This window comes from Gouania willdenowi, chromosome 11, assembly GCF_900634775.1.
Source record: "Gouania willdenowi chromosome 11, fGouWil2.1, whole genome shotgun sequence".
NCBI classification, from domain to species: Eukaryota; Metazoa; Chordata; class Actinopteri; order Blenniiformes; family Gobiesocidae; genus Gouania; species Gouania willdenowi.
The window spans coordinates 30977049-30994548 of record NC_041054.1 but is presented as its reverse complement, the minus strand read 5'-3'; the positions used below and the strand labels follow the sequence as shown (position 1 = coordinate 30994548).

At 39.7% G+C, this 17500-nt stretch overlaps 1 protein-coding gene across 1 annotated transcript in view; it reads left to right on the top strand.

Moving 5' to 3' along the window:
- The window catches only part of LOC114471827 (rho guanine nucleotide exchange factor 2-like), a 59822-nt gene that overhangs the window by 1359 nt on the left and 40963 nt on the right, over window positions 1-17500 (top strand). Inside the window, 5 exon segments of the mRNA XM_028460762.1 lie at window positions 5595-5757; window positions 10377-10444; window positions 13204-13252; window positions 13482-13614; window positions 16014-16123. Of these exon segments, the coding sequence (XP_028316563.1) occupies window positions 5595-5757; window positions 10377-10444; window positions 13204-13252; window positions 13482-13614; window positions 16014-16123 (523 nt within the window).

Sequence of the window (17500 nt, the reverse complement as noted above, 5' to 3'; positions counted from 1 at the left end):
TGGAGCAACAAAATGTGCCACTGTGTTCAAGTCGCAGTTGCTTTAGTCGCGTTCTATCTGAACGGTGTGCACCTTAAGGGAGAGCCCAGCCACCCTGCGGAGGAAACTCATTTCAGCTGATTGTACCCACGATCTTGTTCTTTGGGTCATGACCCAAAGCTCATGACCATAAGTGAGAGTAGGAACCAAGATCTACCAGTAAATCCAGAATTCAGCTCCCTCTTCACCACCATGGATCACTGCAGACTCAGCACCAATCCTCCTGTCCACCTCCCACTCCATCCTTCCCTCACTGTGAACCAGACCCTGAGATACTTGAATCCTCCACTTGGGGAAGGACCTCATCCCCAACCAGGAGAAGGCACTCCACCTTTTTTCTGGTCTAGAACCATGTACTCAGATTAGGAGGTTCTGATTCTCATCCTGACCACTTCACACTGGGATGTGAACTGATCCAGTGAGAGTTAAACGTCATGGTCTGATGGAGCCAACAGGACCACATCATCTGTTAAAAACAGTGACCCAATCCTGAGGCCCCCAAACCAGACCCCCTCAATGCCCGAGCTGTGCCTAGAAACTCTGTCCTTAAAGGGGTGGTATAATGTAAAATCAACTTTTTCAAGATTTATATCATGTTACTATGTCATTCTTTCATTAAAAACATACCTGGAGTGTTGCCTTGGTTCAATCATGTATGTTTGAGTAATCTTTAAAAACTCTGACGGCAGCCATTTTAGGTGTAAATACAGCTGAGTCCTCCATAGGACCAGCAGAGCCCCTCCCCCCCATGATCTCTTCCTTAGCTCAGCCCACAGCATTAAAATACATTAAACAAACAAATTAAATAAATTAAAATAAAACTCATACCCTCCCCCGCTTCCAGCTCCGTCACAGCAAACAGCTGAGAGATAACAGCGTGTGGATCATTTCCTCTGCTCATCATAACAGCTGCTGCCTTTTCAGATGACTGCTTTAAAACAAGAGCTTATTTGAAAGTGGAATAATAAGTACATCAGTGACGTGCCGTGACCACTAGGGTTGGGTAGGCACGTTGCAAATCGAGACCACCAATGACAATTTCATATGTTTCTGCTGGCAAGTGTTAATCTAACAAAATCAACATCATAAACACCATTAAAGAAACATAAACAATTATTTAATATAGCCTCCATACTCTCCCAACAACATATATCTCATGACATGGCAGCACATCTGTTGTTTGTGTTGGAAACACAGAAACATGGAGAAAATAACAACAACAACAACTCAGAACAGCCTCAGTGAGGAACATCCACAAAGTCAATCCTTCCTTTTGTTCCATTCACTGTAGAAAGTACCAACAATGTTCTGACCTTACCTTTACTGAAGGTCTGGTAGCTCAGGTGTTGGTCTCCATCTTTTAAAAGCTGTCGTTTTTCCTCAAAACAAAGTTTCTTCATCATCTCTAGCGCTGTCATCTTGACTGTAGTGTTATCCCGCCCACTAGCTAGAGAACGTAGCAGCTGCCACACTCTATCAATTCACTAATGCACTGTGAACGTACGTATAGCATTTAGAATAGCACGGTTAGAGCTGCCTTTTTACGTAAATGGTTGTCATCTCGGGGAACTGACTGCATAAAAACACGCTATGGGAACAGAGGCAGAGCAGCAATGTGCCTTTGGGAGAGGGTGTGGCCTCCTCCTGGCTCCTTGGAGTGAGACTGTGCAGCGTCTCTGCCGTACCAGGAAATAGTGATGTTTAGTCATTTGGTCTACGAAACGCACAAAATGCTGACACTTTTGGAATGGCCTTCACAGTCTCCCGACTTAAACATTATCGAAAATCTGTGGGTAGATCTTAAGAGCTGTGCATGCAAGACGTCCTAGGAATATTGCAGAACTGGAAGCCTTTTGCAAGGAAGAATGGGGAAAAATCCCAAATAATAGAATCCAGAGGCTTGTTGTTGGCTATAAGAAGCGTTTACAAGCTGTGATATCTGCCAGAGGGGGTGTTACTAAGTACTGAAGGTACTGATGCTGTAGGGTGCCCCGACTTTTGCACATGCCAAAATTATGTTTTTCATTTTTGTAATTTTGTTCAATTTATAAAATAAAATGTAACTATGCAATAATGTTTCCTGACAATATTGTCTTTTTTTCCCATATACCAGAGAGACAGTAAATATGAATATAACTTTTTAAATATATAAAATATGCTGTTTTTAAAGGGGTGCCCTGACTTTCGCACACAACTGTAAATCACTGGAAATGTCATTGTACACACAAAACTGAATGTGAAAACTGAGTGAGGAAGAGCGCTGGGAGGGCTGATCATTTCTTCTCTGGCCGTACGTTTCAGCACTTATCATAGTCATCATTGCCCCGGTTAGTTGAGGAAGTGTACAGCCCTCCTGCTGCAGCCTTCTCACTGTAGTGGGGGAGGAGTTGCTGCCTCGGCTCTACACAAGTGACGGCCGAGGGAGTTGTTGCATGAAGTTGCTTGAAAAATTCAAATCACCCAAGTCGCGTTGCTTGAGGTTTTATCATTTACATTGATTATGAAATGAATCTAGTCACTTTAGTCACGTTCGGTGTGAACGCACCTTTATGGGTTATGGGTGTTGAAAGTTTGCAAATATTTAGTATTTGTGGATTTTTGTGTTCTGAAAGTTTGGTGACCTTTGTGATGAAAGTGGCTAAATTAGCGGTGATTCTGTGCTGTCCTTGGTGCTGAAACATGGCAGGATTGACAGCTGTCACTGAGAGTGAGAGACAGATGCTCCGAAATGTGCTTCTTTAATGCTGATTCATCATTCTTTTTTTTAGGTTGATTGGTTGTGTTCGCGTGATATTATTGGCCCATTTAGTTAGCAAAAGGCACTTAAAAAAAAATTGTATTCTGTGACATTTTTGACTCTCTCTTACTGCCAGAACAACATGCGGCCTGTGTTCCGGGACCTAAAGATTTGCTAATTAAGCACTGGTGCATAGGAATAAAAGTCGGTTTGAAAATATAAGAATCAGAATTAGCTTTATTTGTCATTGCACATGTTACAGAGCAACAGAGCAATGAAATTTCATTTCAGTTTCATCCCGTCCAAAATTGCCAGCCGCTGGGGGGCGTGCACGTGCAGCCTCTTGTGGGTGCTTCACCCGCCTCCCTTATACTGTAACTTGAGGGGAGGGAGAGCGGACAGATGGCCTACTGACGCGTTGAAATATAATCGCTTCGCTTCCTTCCTGATACAGTCAGATGACGTGTGACAACCTTGAGTAGATCTGGTTCAGAAACAAAGTTCCAGGTGGCGGTGGGGGAGAGGAGGATGGGGGACACGCAAAATCTTTCTGCACAACAACCTGGTGTAGATGAGCCAACCTTGAGTGGCTGGCTTTGGGAGCCAAAGATGATAAGCGATTTGTTTTCAATTCAGGCTCTCAGCAGGTAATCCAATAAGGAGGCCTTTTAACTAGCGAGCCGAGCATTCAACTTCTCCAAGATTCTATTCAATTCTGTGTACACTTTCCAAAGCAGCCTCCTGCTTGCTTTTGAGGTCGTTTATCACACGAGTCTGAGTGTTGAGATCCCTGCTCTATCCTTCAGAAATGACTGACAGCCTTCCCAAAACAGCAGCAGCAAGTTTACTCCCATAACTCCAATCATGTAGATATCTTCCAAATCTTCCATGGAAAGAATTGACAAATACACAATTCGCCACTTGTTCCAAGGGTCGAGTACATATCCAGCCGCAAATGTACCGCTCAGATAGGCGGGCTCACCATTGCCTGTTGTTTTTGTTGAAAAAGTTTGGTCGATGGCATTGAGAGACCAACTGATCAATTCCAGAATTCCAGATTTGGATGAGATGCAAATAGAGGCTGCTGTTCGATTCACAAAAGCAGATAAAACAAAGCAGCAGCAAGGACAGATACGGTGGGAGAAAGGGAGCAGAGAATATATGACCCTCTTTGAGAAGCAGAAGGTGAGTCAGGTCTTCTATGGAAGAGGAAGGTTTTGAGTTGGATTCAACTGTCTGTGGGGTTTAGATTTGGTCTGGTAGAATGTTACTCCAGCTTCCTTCCACAATCCAAAAACATGACTGTTAGGTTTATTGGAGTCTCTAAATTGCATGTGAGTGTGAGTGGTTGTTTGTGTCTGTGCCCCTGGACAGGGTGCCTGGACTGGCGCCCTGTCCAGGGTGTACACCCGCCTTGTGCCCAGTTTGAGCCGGAGATAGGCGCCGGCAGACGCCTGCGACCCTGAAAAACAGGAACAAGCGGGTCTGAAAATGGGTGGATGGATATATTATTTCTCAACAGGATCGGTACAATTCACTGTAGAACTACATTGTGATGTTTTTAAGTCTGCAGGAGTAGGGGTACAGGGCTTCAGGTTAAATGTCTGAAGGGGTACGTGACTGTGAAATGTTTGGGAATCACTGATTTAGAGTAACTCACAGGCTTCCACTCTAACGTTTATATTCCAAGGCTTCGCTGTGTGATCAGTGTGTGTTTTAAACTCTGGGCTCACAAAAGTTCTGCCTGATGCAGTCGCTCTAATCAGACCCTAGAATTCACATGTGACAATATACGGCCTAAACGAGAATATTTGTATTTCCTGAAGAAAATGCAAGTGCGGATGCAGATGCTGTTCCGCGTCGCACTGCATTAGCTTGTCTTTGGCATTAGCTAGCAATAGCATGATCTAGCATCAGCATTAGCCTAGCATTAATATTGACCTAGTATTAGCTTGAACCTAGCATTATCATAAGCCTAGCATTAGCCTAGCATTAGCCAACAATAGCAATAACCTAGCATTAGCCTTAACCCAGCATTAGCATTACCCTAGCATTAGCATTAACCTCGCATTACCCTAGCAATAGCAATAACCAAGCATTAGCCTAGCAGTAGCTTTAACCCAGCATTAGCAATAGCCTAGCTATAGCAATAGCCTAGCTATAGCAATAGCCTAGCATTAGCATTAACCGAGCCGTAACATTTACTGTTGAATTTATATTCTAGCTTTCAATCTTGTCAGTGTTTTTTTTATTTTTATTTTTATTCACGTACCCGCTATGATAATTAGCTTACCCCTGGGGGCACCCCTACCCCATTTTGGGAATCTAGGCTCTCAATAAAGTGAGCTACGTCATATATGGACCCATTGATCACTAATAATAATAATAATAATAATAAATAAATAATATAATTCAGAGTTTCGGTTGAAATTCTGAGCAATCTGCACAAGGTCACTTCTGCTTTTCACCTTTCCCCAAGTAACCATGACAACAGGAGGCCAATAACACAACAAACAGCCTCAGACTATGAGTTCAGAACTCTTTACATGCTAAACCAATGACAATGCTCAGTTGTGATATATATGTGACTGTAACTAAAATACATCTTGATCAAATTGTGTCAGTAATCTTTTCCTTATACAATAATCATGTCTTTATATTATTAATATGTCAGATAGCAGGATAAGCAAGGAAGCTGTTACTATGGCGACGCTCATCTTCTCAGTCCACTCTATCTTTAGACACAAGAAGAAAGTGTGGAGTCAGAGAACTGAAGGAGGTCCTACGCTCTCCTAACACGGCTCTGCTTCTTTTCCAGAACAAAGAGAGGGAACGAATGCGGGAGCAGGAGAAAGCAGCGAGAGAACGAGAGGCTCGCTACAGCAACGGTCACCTCTTTACCTCCATGACGGTTTCAGGAACCACGCTGTGCACGGCGTGCAACAAGAGCATCACTGCCAAGGAGGCGCTGAGCTGCCCCAGTATGTCCCACTACACCATACCTGTCAAGTATCCCGTTTTAGCCGGGAAACTCCCGTATTTTATTCCTTTTTCCCACCATCTTCCCGTATTAGTATTTTCCTGTAAATATCCCATATTTTAATATAATAATAATTAAAAGATGTCTTATTAAACTGAATGCCGTCACTAGCATCGCAAGAACTCACACCTGGAATGGCCTGAGTGACAGTTAGATTAGATTAGATTAGACTAGATTAGATTAGATTAGATTAGATTAGATTAGATTAGATTAGATTAGATTAGATTAGATTAGACTAGATTAGATTAGATTAGATTAGATTAGATTAGATTAGATTAGATTAGATTAGATTCGATTCGATTCGATTAGATTAGATTCGATTCGATTCGATTAGATTAGATTAGATTAGATTAGATTAGATTCGATTAGATTAGATTAGACTAGATTAGATTAGATTAGATTAGATTAGACTAGATTAGATTAGATTAGATTAGATTAGATTAGATTAGATTAGATTAGAACTCAGAACAGAGATGATGAATGAAGACGTTCTGGTGATAAAAACAAAGAACTGGTGTAAATACATTGTAAAATATAACAGAGTTTATCTTCATAAAGACCATCAGGATGTGACACAGTTACACGTTCTGTTAGATTAATAACTGATATTATAACGTCTACCACAGCAGAAGGAACCACGTAAGTCACCATGAAAAATCATCCAATCACAAGCTCCACAAATATACACTGTTTATAAAGTGTTAAATAATGTAAAGTCTGTAATAAATGTGTCTAATAAGTCATTAGTGAATACCAGAGAACCACATGAGTGAGTATGAGAAATTATAATAAAATATATAATAAAATAAAATGTTAATGTTTAACTTAAAGACAAGCAATGTTAAATTAACAGTAAATATGCAATGTGTTGACTTGTATAAACTGTAAATATATTAAATAAACACATGTGATTCATAAACACATTTATGTTTTTATTTAGGCTGTTTTATAATTTAGGAATTAGGGCTGGACGATATATCGAGATTTAAGATTTCATCAAGAGTTTTCTATTTTGGCGATATAGAAAACTATAATATTCCATATATATATATTAGGGATGTAACGATTAATCGAAAGGCGGTTAAAAATCAATTCATAGGTATCACGGTTCACAACGATTCTCTGAAAATTGAATCGCAGTACTTTTTTTAAACAGTAGAGGGCGCTATATATTTATCCTTTTCTTGTCTAGAAGCGTAGGCGGCGGGCGGAATCTGCTACTACTCTCTTTCTAGCCGCCTTCTACTCTTAAACATGTTCATAAATGATTCCTCTACCCCTTTAGCGCCGAAAGAATATCTGTAATATTACGTGAATATCTGTAAAAGTCACGTTTTTCTATTAGCTCTGTCTGCTAGCATAGCATCTCTTCTTCACTGCAAGAATATCTGCCCGCCAACTGACCACTGGGTTACCAGCGCCCTCTGCTGGTCCAAACAAATATCTGACGTAAATACAGGGAAATGACTGTTTTTTTTTTAAGTCCAATTGTTGAGGCACAAAATACATTTTCAGTTGCACTTTTAAAAAGAAAAAGAACTATTATATAGTTTTGCATTGTTTACTATAGAACCAGAATTTAAATTAATAGGCTTCTTCTTCATTTGTATTATTCTTTTATTTATTTCATTCAAGATTTCTTTTTACTTAAATTGCATTGTTTTTAATAGTTTATCAAGGGATTCTTTTGACAATGAAAAATAGAAGGAAATAGTACAGTGTTTTCTAGTTCCCCCCCCCCCCCCCCCCCCCCACAAAAAAAAAATGGGAATATTTTTCAGTCATTTGTGTACAGTCCCATTTTGTAAAATAAATCGAGAGAGAATTGTATCGTGAACCCAGTATCGTGAATCGAATCGTAACGGGAGTTGAGTGAATCGTTACATCCCTAATATATATATTATAGCTTATTATTTATATAAAATACTAGTTTTATGAGTCGCTGCTTTTACTTCTCAGAACAACATGTAAAGCTCAGTTAGATGATTAATGAGTGTCACATATTGATCAGCTGTTTATTAATAAATGTCGCTGTGTAACATTTTACATCAGTAAATTTAACTCAGAATAGTTTTTCTGGTCAGACTTTATTTAATAAAATTATCTAGATTTATATCATATTTCACCATTTAGAGAAAATATATTGAGATATGAGTTTTGGTTCATATCACCAGCCCTAGTAGGAATGTTTACAGCATTTTAATGTTAATAAAGGTCGACCTACCAGATTATAATCACATAATTGTACATTATTTAGTAAGTGGGTATTTTAGATTTCTTGTACACTTATCTTAAAATATAAGGGATACTGGAGCTTGGAGAAAATATCCCTTCTTTTCAAATCCAAAACTGGACAGGTATGCACTACACCCAACAGTGTGTTTAATGGCTCCCATTTTTAACACATATTTGATTTACAGTTATCCTGACATCTAACAGTGGTTTTTTTTCCAAAAAATACCTCATAAATCTAAGCTTCTACCTTCAAAGTAAAAAAACAGGTCCTATGGTCAAATAGTGTAGGTTTTTTAATAAATACTCCTAGCTCTAAAAGTAATAATGCCTCAAAATCAATGTTCCAATCAATTATTGACCTAGTCAAAGCTGTAATAACTTTGTACCAAATATTTCATTTTACACCTTATTTTTGAAAAAAATGCATATTTTGTGTTTTTGTCATTGAAAATATTTTGTTTTCTATGACATGAAGGGCATAAAAACATAAAGAAAATACAGAAATATAATGACAACTTTATATCTGTGGTTATTTCTGGAGTTGTTGAAGAAATGAGAAAATAATGAGAAAAAAGTGTGAATAAATATCTGTCTATAACATTTTCATGACAGAATTATGAAGGGTACCATTTTGGTACCAAAACTTAAAGAGTGTAGGTTTTTTTAAAGGTGCCCCGAGGGTTAATATGTTACCAACAAACTACATTAATTCATGAAAACACATTTGCAGTACTTTTTAAAGTATTTTCCACCTTAAATCTAATCCATGTTGGGCTGATGTGATGTGAAGTGGTTGATTGTGAGTCAGTGTTGACCTCCAGTCCAACTCTTTGTTTAGGTTCTTCGTGTTCTTTAATCTGCTTTGGTTTCTTACTGAAAACACCAGGATGTGTTCGAGCTCCTTGTGACGTGGATGAAGCTGTTATTGGAGCTGTTGTTGTGCATCGGAGCAGCCACAGCAGGCAGCGGACTGAACCAGACTAAAGCTCTAGTATTATACAGTATAAACCAACTCTTCAGTGGTTGATCATATCCTGTCCACTGCTCACAGGGTTTCCATTAGTCTGTCATTCCTGGGGACTCTGCATCAGATCCTGAAATTACGTTATCATCATGTTAACACGAGGGGTGGGACTTTAACGCATTAATTACAATTAATTAATTACAATAAAATGTGTTACAAATATGTAACGCACAGTTTGCGTCATAAACAGCGTGGAGCTGTTTGTCATTGCTTGTTTTTTCCGGTACGCCGATTACTGTGACGCACACGTCAGACGACGTCAGAGCTCGGCTGAAGGCGACCAAAAAGGAGAACTTGGATGAAAGCGCGCTGGTCGGGCCTTTAGAAGGACATTTTTATTTCAACAAACAACCTGATGGAAGCCTTGATAAAAGCGTGGTTCTGTGTTACCTGTGCAAAAAAAGAGTTTGCATATCAATTCAACCCTCCGGTACCATCTCAATGCAAAGCATGTTGCACTTTATGTTGATTTCTTTTTTTTTTAACCAGTTAAAGCCAACACTGTTGTGAAAAGTAAATAATGTAATTAAAATGGCACTTTTACTTAGATTTGTTAAATTTTGGCCAGGGACATTTTTTATTTCTTTTTCCACATTAAAAATGTTTGAGTTTACTGTGTTTATTATTTGATTCATTCATCCACTCCTTTCAGATTGAGAAGCGTTGCTTTTTAGAGCAAATATTGTTATGCACTTAAAATGTGATTCATTTTGATTAATTAATTACAAAGCCCCGAGTTAATTAGATACATTTTTTAATCAAGTCCCGCCCCTAGTTAACACATGATCTCATTAACAGTCTTTTGTCCAGGCCTCCATGGCTCATCAGAGGTTAATTTGTACTGTTTCAGGCTTGGTGCCACCTTAAATAATGATGCATTATGGGAAGTTGAGTCCCAACATGTCTGGGAAGTGAGTTGTTGTTGTTCCCGCGCTCTCTCTCTCCTGTGCGATGTAAAGTGTGTGTTTACTATGAACGGTGGTGACGTGCAGCATCCAGTCTGTGTCACAAGAGGAAAAGAGCTCAGACGTCACGTGCCTAGTTGTGTTTGCGTCGCCATGTTGGCAGGAGAAGCAGCAGCTAGCATGAATGACGTTAGCGTCACTGAGCTTTTTAATCACATCCATATTAAACAATAACACACACATCAAATCCATTTCAAACCACTTTAAAAAAGGGTTGAAGTTCGTCTGATGAAATGAAAAGCTTCAGGATCTAGAGTGCTCCTGGTTTAGGCTACAGTCCATATATATTTATGTTATTGGTTTTTCATCTGTTGTTGTTTTTTTGGTATTTTTCAGCATGCAACGTTACCATCCACAATCGATGTCGAGACACTTTGCCAAACTGCTTCAAGATGAAACAAAGGGTAAGACTCACCATTTCCACTCATCAATATCTATAAAGGACAGATGAGCGTATATAGATTAAGGGTATCAGTTAAAATGGGAAAATAAGCAAACCTTCTACTGTGAATTCTTTTAGTAGATTTAAAAGGTTGACGGCAGATGTTCTGTCTTATTTTATTCAGTGTAAAGGATATGTACATGAATTATATCAAATTAAAAGAAAAGGAGGAAAAGGGAATCTGTGGCTCCATCCACTCACAGATGTCAACTAGTAATAAAATGAATGATTAAATGAATAAACGAACGAACGAACGAACGAACGAATGAACCCGTATGCTATGGTTCTTTCTCCGCTCACTTTTTTTGTTGGAGTGTGGAAATAAAACAGTTTTCAGTTCCATCTGCAGCTGATATTGTGGATTAAAAGTGAAAGGACTCACACACAGGACCACAGCAGAGTTTGTAATGGTTTTAATGGTTGGGGATAATGGCAGAAGCACAAAGGAGCAGGAAGAGGCTAAACACAAGAAACTGGGTTGAAGTACTGAATAGACTGGGGAACGTGAGGAAGAACTCTGGATCATTGGTCACTGGTCATGAGAACAAACACCGACACAAACTAACGGAGCAGAACTAAATAAACGAGTGAGATGGTCCAAATATTCCCTCCTATCTCCTTTCCTATCCACTTTTCCTTAAGCCTGGAAGTGTTTAAGTGGCGGCCATGATAAGGAGCGTTCCAATTCTCTAAAAACTAAGGAAAGGAGGCCCAATGCTTCCTCCTTTAGCCTAGGAATCAATGATACATCCTTTACCGAAGAAGACCACATAATGATCGCCCACAATTCACAACATTTATCTCATTGACTGCCATTGACGTCTATAGACGTCATTTAGTTTAGTAACCTTGACTGCCAATGATGTCTATAAACATCAATTATGTTTTTCAGTGGGAACGGGTGCAGTAAAGCCTTACGTAACTTCCATGTAAAGATCTTACTTGTAGACTATATTTTATTGAATCAGTGAGTGGCAATAGTACTCTTTGGATGCCCGATCACAGGTAGCAGAAGTAGAAAACCACGGTTACTTCCTTTGATCTGACCGTGATCTCAGACGAGGGTAGGGCGATGGCTACAAGAGCAGGAGAAGATCGAGAGAGAATTGGAAAATTAGATAAAGAAAAAAACAGGCAACTTACACTTGAACAGGTTTAGGTTAGCGGTGGTTCTCATAGTAAGAGTGTTGGAGGAGATGATGGTGATCATGGTGGAGTAGAGTATTAAGGACAGATGTTCCACCTTAAAAAGCCACCGACAAGCATGCTAAAAATGTTAACCCATCCAACAGAGCTGCTGGTTCCATCAAAAGCCCTTTCTCAGTGTTGTTTTTGCTGTTTTATAGAAGGAAACCACTGTTCAGATGTTTGAGGTGTCACTAAAGCAAAAAATATTAGCGTCAAAGTCACTGTTCTGCATGAAATGACCAGACAAAGAAGGCCAGGACAAGGCCAGGGTAAAGCCAACAAGGGGCCCAAAAAGCCAGGAGCACATGATCCATTGGTAATGTAGAAACTGCTAAATGAACCTATTAAGCACTGGTGATAAGTGTGATGAGTGTTTTGTAACGAAGCATTTACCCTGTTTCAGGTTTATCAATAATCACAAACACAAGTTGTGAAATTTGTGTGAACCTGGCTTAGCCTTTTCGGAGGGCTGAAACCAAAGACCCGAACATACATAATGCTCTGCCGTGTATATTCACAATGTTATGGATAATTTTGTACTAAATTAATTGCGTAGTCAAAATGTTTTTAACTGTTAATTTGTCACTTCTTGTTATCTGATGGCCAAAATAGGTTTAGTAGTGACCCAAATTGTTTTCTTGTGTCTCATTATTGTCGACATTTTGGTACCAAATATGACATAAACAGCTTGATAAGTCGCAAAATTCTTCTACAGGGTATATCATTAAAATGCTCTAAAAACGCCCCACCACCAATTCCAGAGATCACAATAATCATTGTCTTACTTCTTATACATCATACTTTTGAGATATGGCCGTTCACCTAAAAGTAGTCAGTGGTAAAGACTCAGAGGAACACTCAGGAGCAAATGGTCCTGCAGAGAAATCAGCTGCTAACATAGATCTATAGATCTATAGAGCAGACAGGGAACCCTGACCTTAAACAAACCTTAGCACCTGGAGCTACAGCAGCTGATCTCAGGGATCCCACCTGATGGACTGGATTTGTCTGCCCACCTGTGATCTTACCTTGAATCATTGGGAGGTTCTTTAGGTCCCATAGTGCAGCAGATTAGTAAAAAAATAATAATTTTGGTGTACTGTAAAAGCATGACATTTGGCACAAATACTCTCTAATTACTCTTCTAATTTATTTTGGAATAAGGATTTGGCCAAAAATACAATATGGTGGTAATTTTGAGGTTGAAGATCGTTCATTTCCAACATTGCTATTCATTGGTTATTATATAACCAAAAATGCTCGGATCGGGCCAAACAAGGCGTCAGCGGAAAGTTCTGTTCCACCCAAGTCCAAATATGTGCATTCTCCCTATGTACAGTCAGGAGTGCGCCCACTAGAGGCACAACACTCAATCGCCTCAAAAAACTTCTAAATGCTAAAATGCTCAGATCTGGTCAAACGAGGTGTCAGCGGAAAGTTCTTTGAGAAACACTGGTCTAATAAATCCTGGTGGATGTCCATGTCCTGTCTGATCTATGCATTATAACAGAATGTGTTTGTTGTATTACGCAGCAGCAGAAGATGACCCTCATGAGAAATACTGTCCCGCTGCGTTCAAGAAGTAAGAACTTTAGACACTAATGAGTTCTTCTTCTTGTCTCCATCAGCTGTTTTCACCTCTCACTCTTTCTCTTTCTGTTCATTCTCATTGTTGGTCTTTTAAACGTCTTTACCCTCCAACTCTTTGTTTGATCATCCTTCAGACATCACATGCACGTGACCAACCTTTGTTTTATACGGTACCTCCTTATTTGGTTTTCCCTCCTCTACGTCCACATGTTCTCCTGTAGCTCCAGGGATGCGTGAGCGCCCCACCTCAGCCATCTACCCTTCGGACAGTTTACGTCAGTCTCTGTTGGGGTCCCGCCGAGGTCGTTCCAGCCTCTCTCTGTCCAAGAGTGTGTCCACCAACAACATAGCAGGGTGAGCTTCTCCTCCCCTCTACACAAGTGGAAGTGTGCTGTGGTATTTGGTGACAGCTGACAGACAGCTGCACTCTTTAATAACTGAGGTGTCAGTAACAACAGTAGCTGGGTTTCCATTTCACAAAATAAAAACAATATTTCTGAATGTCAACAAAGTATAATTTTGCTTTGAACGTGTTTCCATTGAACGTTGTTTTTGGCTGGAGCCTCGCAACTCCCGTGAAATCTCATCTCACCAGACTTCGCTGCAGAAAGTTGGACGCTCAGACCGTCCTTAATACGAATGTGCGATATGTTATCGTTGACGATATATTGTCAAAAACATTCCCACCGATAAGAATATGTCATCCCACGATAGAAACGATAAATTCCCATATTTGAAATTAACGAGGGCCACAGGCCATTTGTCCCACAATTTAGCCAAGAATGTCCCTAAAAACCTCGTTCCAGGGGCCGAAATTTCCCACATGTATTTTGTCAACAATTCATTATTCTCTAGAATGGAACGCTGTCTACGACAGCTCCGCCACAAAGCCTCTGCAGTGTGTGCCACCGCCACCGCCCCCTCACACACACACAGATGGTGGTGCTTGTCATGTACCTGAAGCTGCCATGCAGCATAGATCATGAACCGCTACTTGGTTCAGACCAGACAACCCTACAAAAAAGTGAACCAGTCCAAGTTCCACAAACACAGCAACAGAAATGAACCTGCAGCAGCAATTATGAACTGGAAACTCAACTAAAGCTAACTAAGCTAAGCTAACCCACTGAAACATAAGACTGGACTAAGAGCTAACGCCAACGACTTTATTAAACAAATAGGCCAAGAAAATAATACATGGCTTACTGTTTATGGTCAGATTTATCAACCATAACTTTATGTAACTCATTATCAGATATAAAATAAAATTAAAGCTGCAACGGGTCCTAGCAACCACACTCATGTTGGGACGTGGTGCACGTTGAGGTGTGTTGCATGTTGGGACGTGGCGCACGTTGAGGTGTGTTGCATGTTGGGGCGTGGCAGAAATGTTAAAGTGTTGAGACGTAGCTGAACATTTTCAAGGTTTATATCACAAACTTTCCTGCAATGTTCTGTGCAAATATAATGTCTATGATTTCCTTTTACCAATAGGTGGCGCTATGACTATGAATGATGGTTGGGTTAAACCATAATTGTAGGTGCTTGATTTGTTTCTGTTTGGGTATAAAACAGATGTAAATGGTAAAATGGACATGATTTATATAGATCTTTATCACCACTGAAACAGTCTCAAAGCGCTTTACATATCAGCTCATTCACCCAATCACTCTCACATTCACACACCAATAGGACAGGACTGCCATGCAAGGCACTAGTCGACCACTGGGAGCAACTTAGGGTTCAGTGTCTTGCCCAAGGACACTTCAACACATAGTCAGGTACTGGGATCGAACCCCCAACCTCTCGATCAGAAGACGACCCACTACCACCTGAGCCACGGTCGCCCCGTGATATAAATACAATAAGAAATAACAGATCAGGGAAATCCTCAGTGTACTGAAGTAATAGTTATTCAGTACACTGTAGAATTCTGACATCATCACTGTGAGAGAGTGACAGCCCAAAATGAAATAAAGAAATTAATAAATAAAATTAATAAAAACTATGCACCGTTGTGCTCGGGCCCTAAAAAATCAGCAACAGTAAAAACACTAAAGGAGTTATTTTGCTTTTCATGTGCTTTTTATTTTTTTTTAGAAAATAATTTCATTCTAACTGAGGAAATAAATGAACTGCATACAATAACACTAATAGAGTGACACACATACACTAATATATTCCATGAAATATCAGTCCATGAGTTCTATGAGTCAGCAGTGTTTGGAAGGGACCTGTTTATACTTGAAGATGGGAATTGTTTTATTTATTTATTGTTTTTGTGAATCGTATTTTTTATTATTATCGTGATGAATACCAGAAATGATTTTTTTGTCTATATAGCCCCTCCCTAATCCTTAGAACTCTCTGCATTCCTTTGTTGTTTCATGTCTAATGTTGAAGTAATTATTATTAAGTTTAATGCTAAGAAATGTTTGGGCCTCCTCTTCTGTTTACACGTACCGCGTCATGCTTACTCGGAGAGAAGTGGTCATGTGACCAGGTGTATTTGTGTAAAAAGTGTTTCCATAGTGCTTTTGCAACACATTTCAATATGGAAATGTATGAAATTTCTCCTAATGAAAGCATGAAAACTTTTTGGCGATGTTTGAGTGTTTTTTCGAAATTCAGGTGTTACCATGAGCAGTTTTTATTGAACTATTTAGTTTTTGCACATCTCCTTCCAATAACTTTTGTGTTTTCTGTAACGCCACAATGAAAAGTTCCAATCCGTGAGTGTCTGTGTCTCGTAGAACTCTGACTGATGATTCTCCTCTGGGAATCCGAAGAATTCTGTCACAATCCACAGACTCCCTGAACTTGAGGGCCAGAGCGATGTCGGTGGAATCTCTCAACGATGACGGTGAGAGATGGAAACATCAGAGAAGCCTTTTAAGCTCTTTACTTTCACATACTCAGTTATGACATCATGTGACGTTAAAAACTGTACGTTTAAACACCACTAACAGTAACACTAACCAGCATTGGGTACACTACTGGGTTTGATTTCAATCTTACAAAACTTTAGTTATAAATTATGATATAATGTTTTTAATGAAATTATATACATTTACAAAACTGATTTTAAATCAAACTGGTCCTATTGGTCACACTGGGGCAGCTTCAGATTTGAGAGGATTTGTTTGTTAACGCAAACCTTTATGTTTGTCTCATTATGTCAGTTGACGTTGACACTTTTAATCAGTGCCACAGTTTGTGAACACATGAGACTGGTTTAGTTCTTCCTGTGGGAAGTAGAAACAGGAAGTCAGTCCATCTTTCATGGATTAAAGGCTCTTTGTTCTCTGTCCACTTTTCTTTTTCTTGTTGAGTCATTTGTTCTTTATTCTTCATCACTGCTTCGTCTCAACGTCTCTTACTTACTTTTTCTCCACAATGCAATCTTTCTTTTCTGTCTCCGTTGATGCTCACATCTGTGTCTCTTTAAAAAATTATAATAGCTGTGCAGACTAAATATAAAAGCACTACATTACGTTTTAAATCATTATACTGCTGTAAGGCTGTAAGGGCCTTTACTACGAAGCTAGGTTTCCTCTTGACACGCTAACTTCCAGGATTTAATCAGTGTGTGCTGGACTACGACCCTGGATAGCTTCTTACGGAGCTAAATCACCATGGTAACTTAGGCTGACTAACCTGGTTGGGACCAGTGGGCGTGCACTGTAACCTTTCCCACTCAACATTCTTGAAGCCAAAATATGGCGCTTAGGGGCGCGTCCAGCTTGCAAACTTGACATAATTTGGAGCCAGAGTTTGCACAGTAGGGTCCGGTGGGAGGAGCCCTGGTAACAAGCCCCGCCCATTTAGCATACTGCCCTTATGAGTTCCGCAGCCCAGCTTCGCCAAGAACTTAAGTATCTTTCCCACTGGAAATTCTACCAATGTCTTGTTCATATCATAGAGGTTAGTACAAAACCACCATTTATTTACACTCTAATGTCTAGTTTAACTGCTATTCACAAAGAGAACTACGCAATCATCATTAAATATGACGTAAAAAAAACTTTACAGTTTGACCCACATCCCATCTGTTATCATTGAGTGGGATTTATGACCTATACTGCAGCCAGGCAGCAGGGGGAGCTCTAAAGATAAAAGCTTCACTTCCCTGGGAGTTTGTCCTGTTCATTCTTTTTACAGTCTATGGTCGGGACCAGGTTTTGTTCTGGATAAGATCTGAGCAAGTACTAAAGCCCCGCCTCTTGACCAATCAGATCTC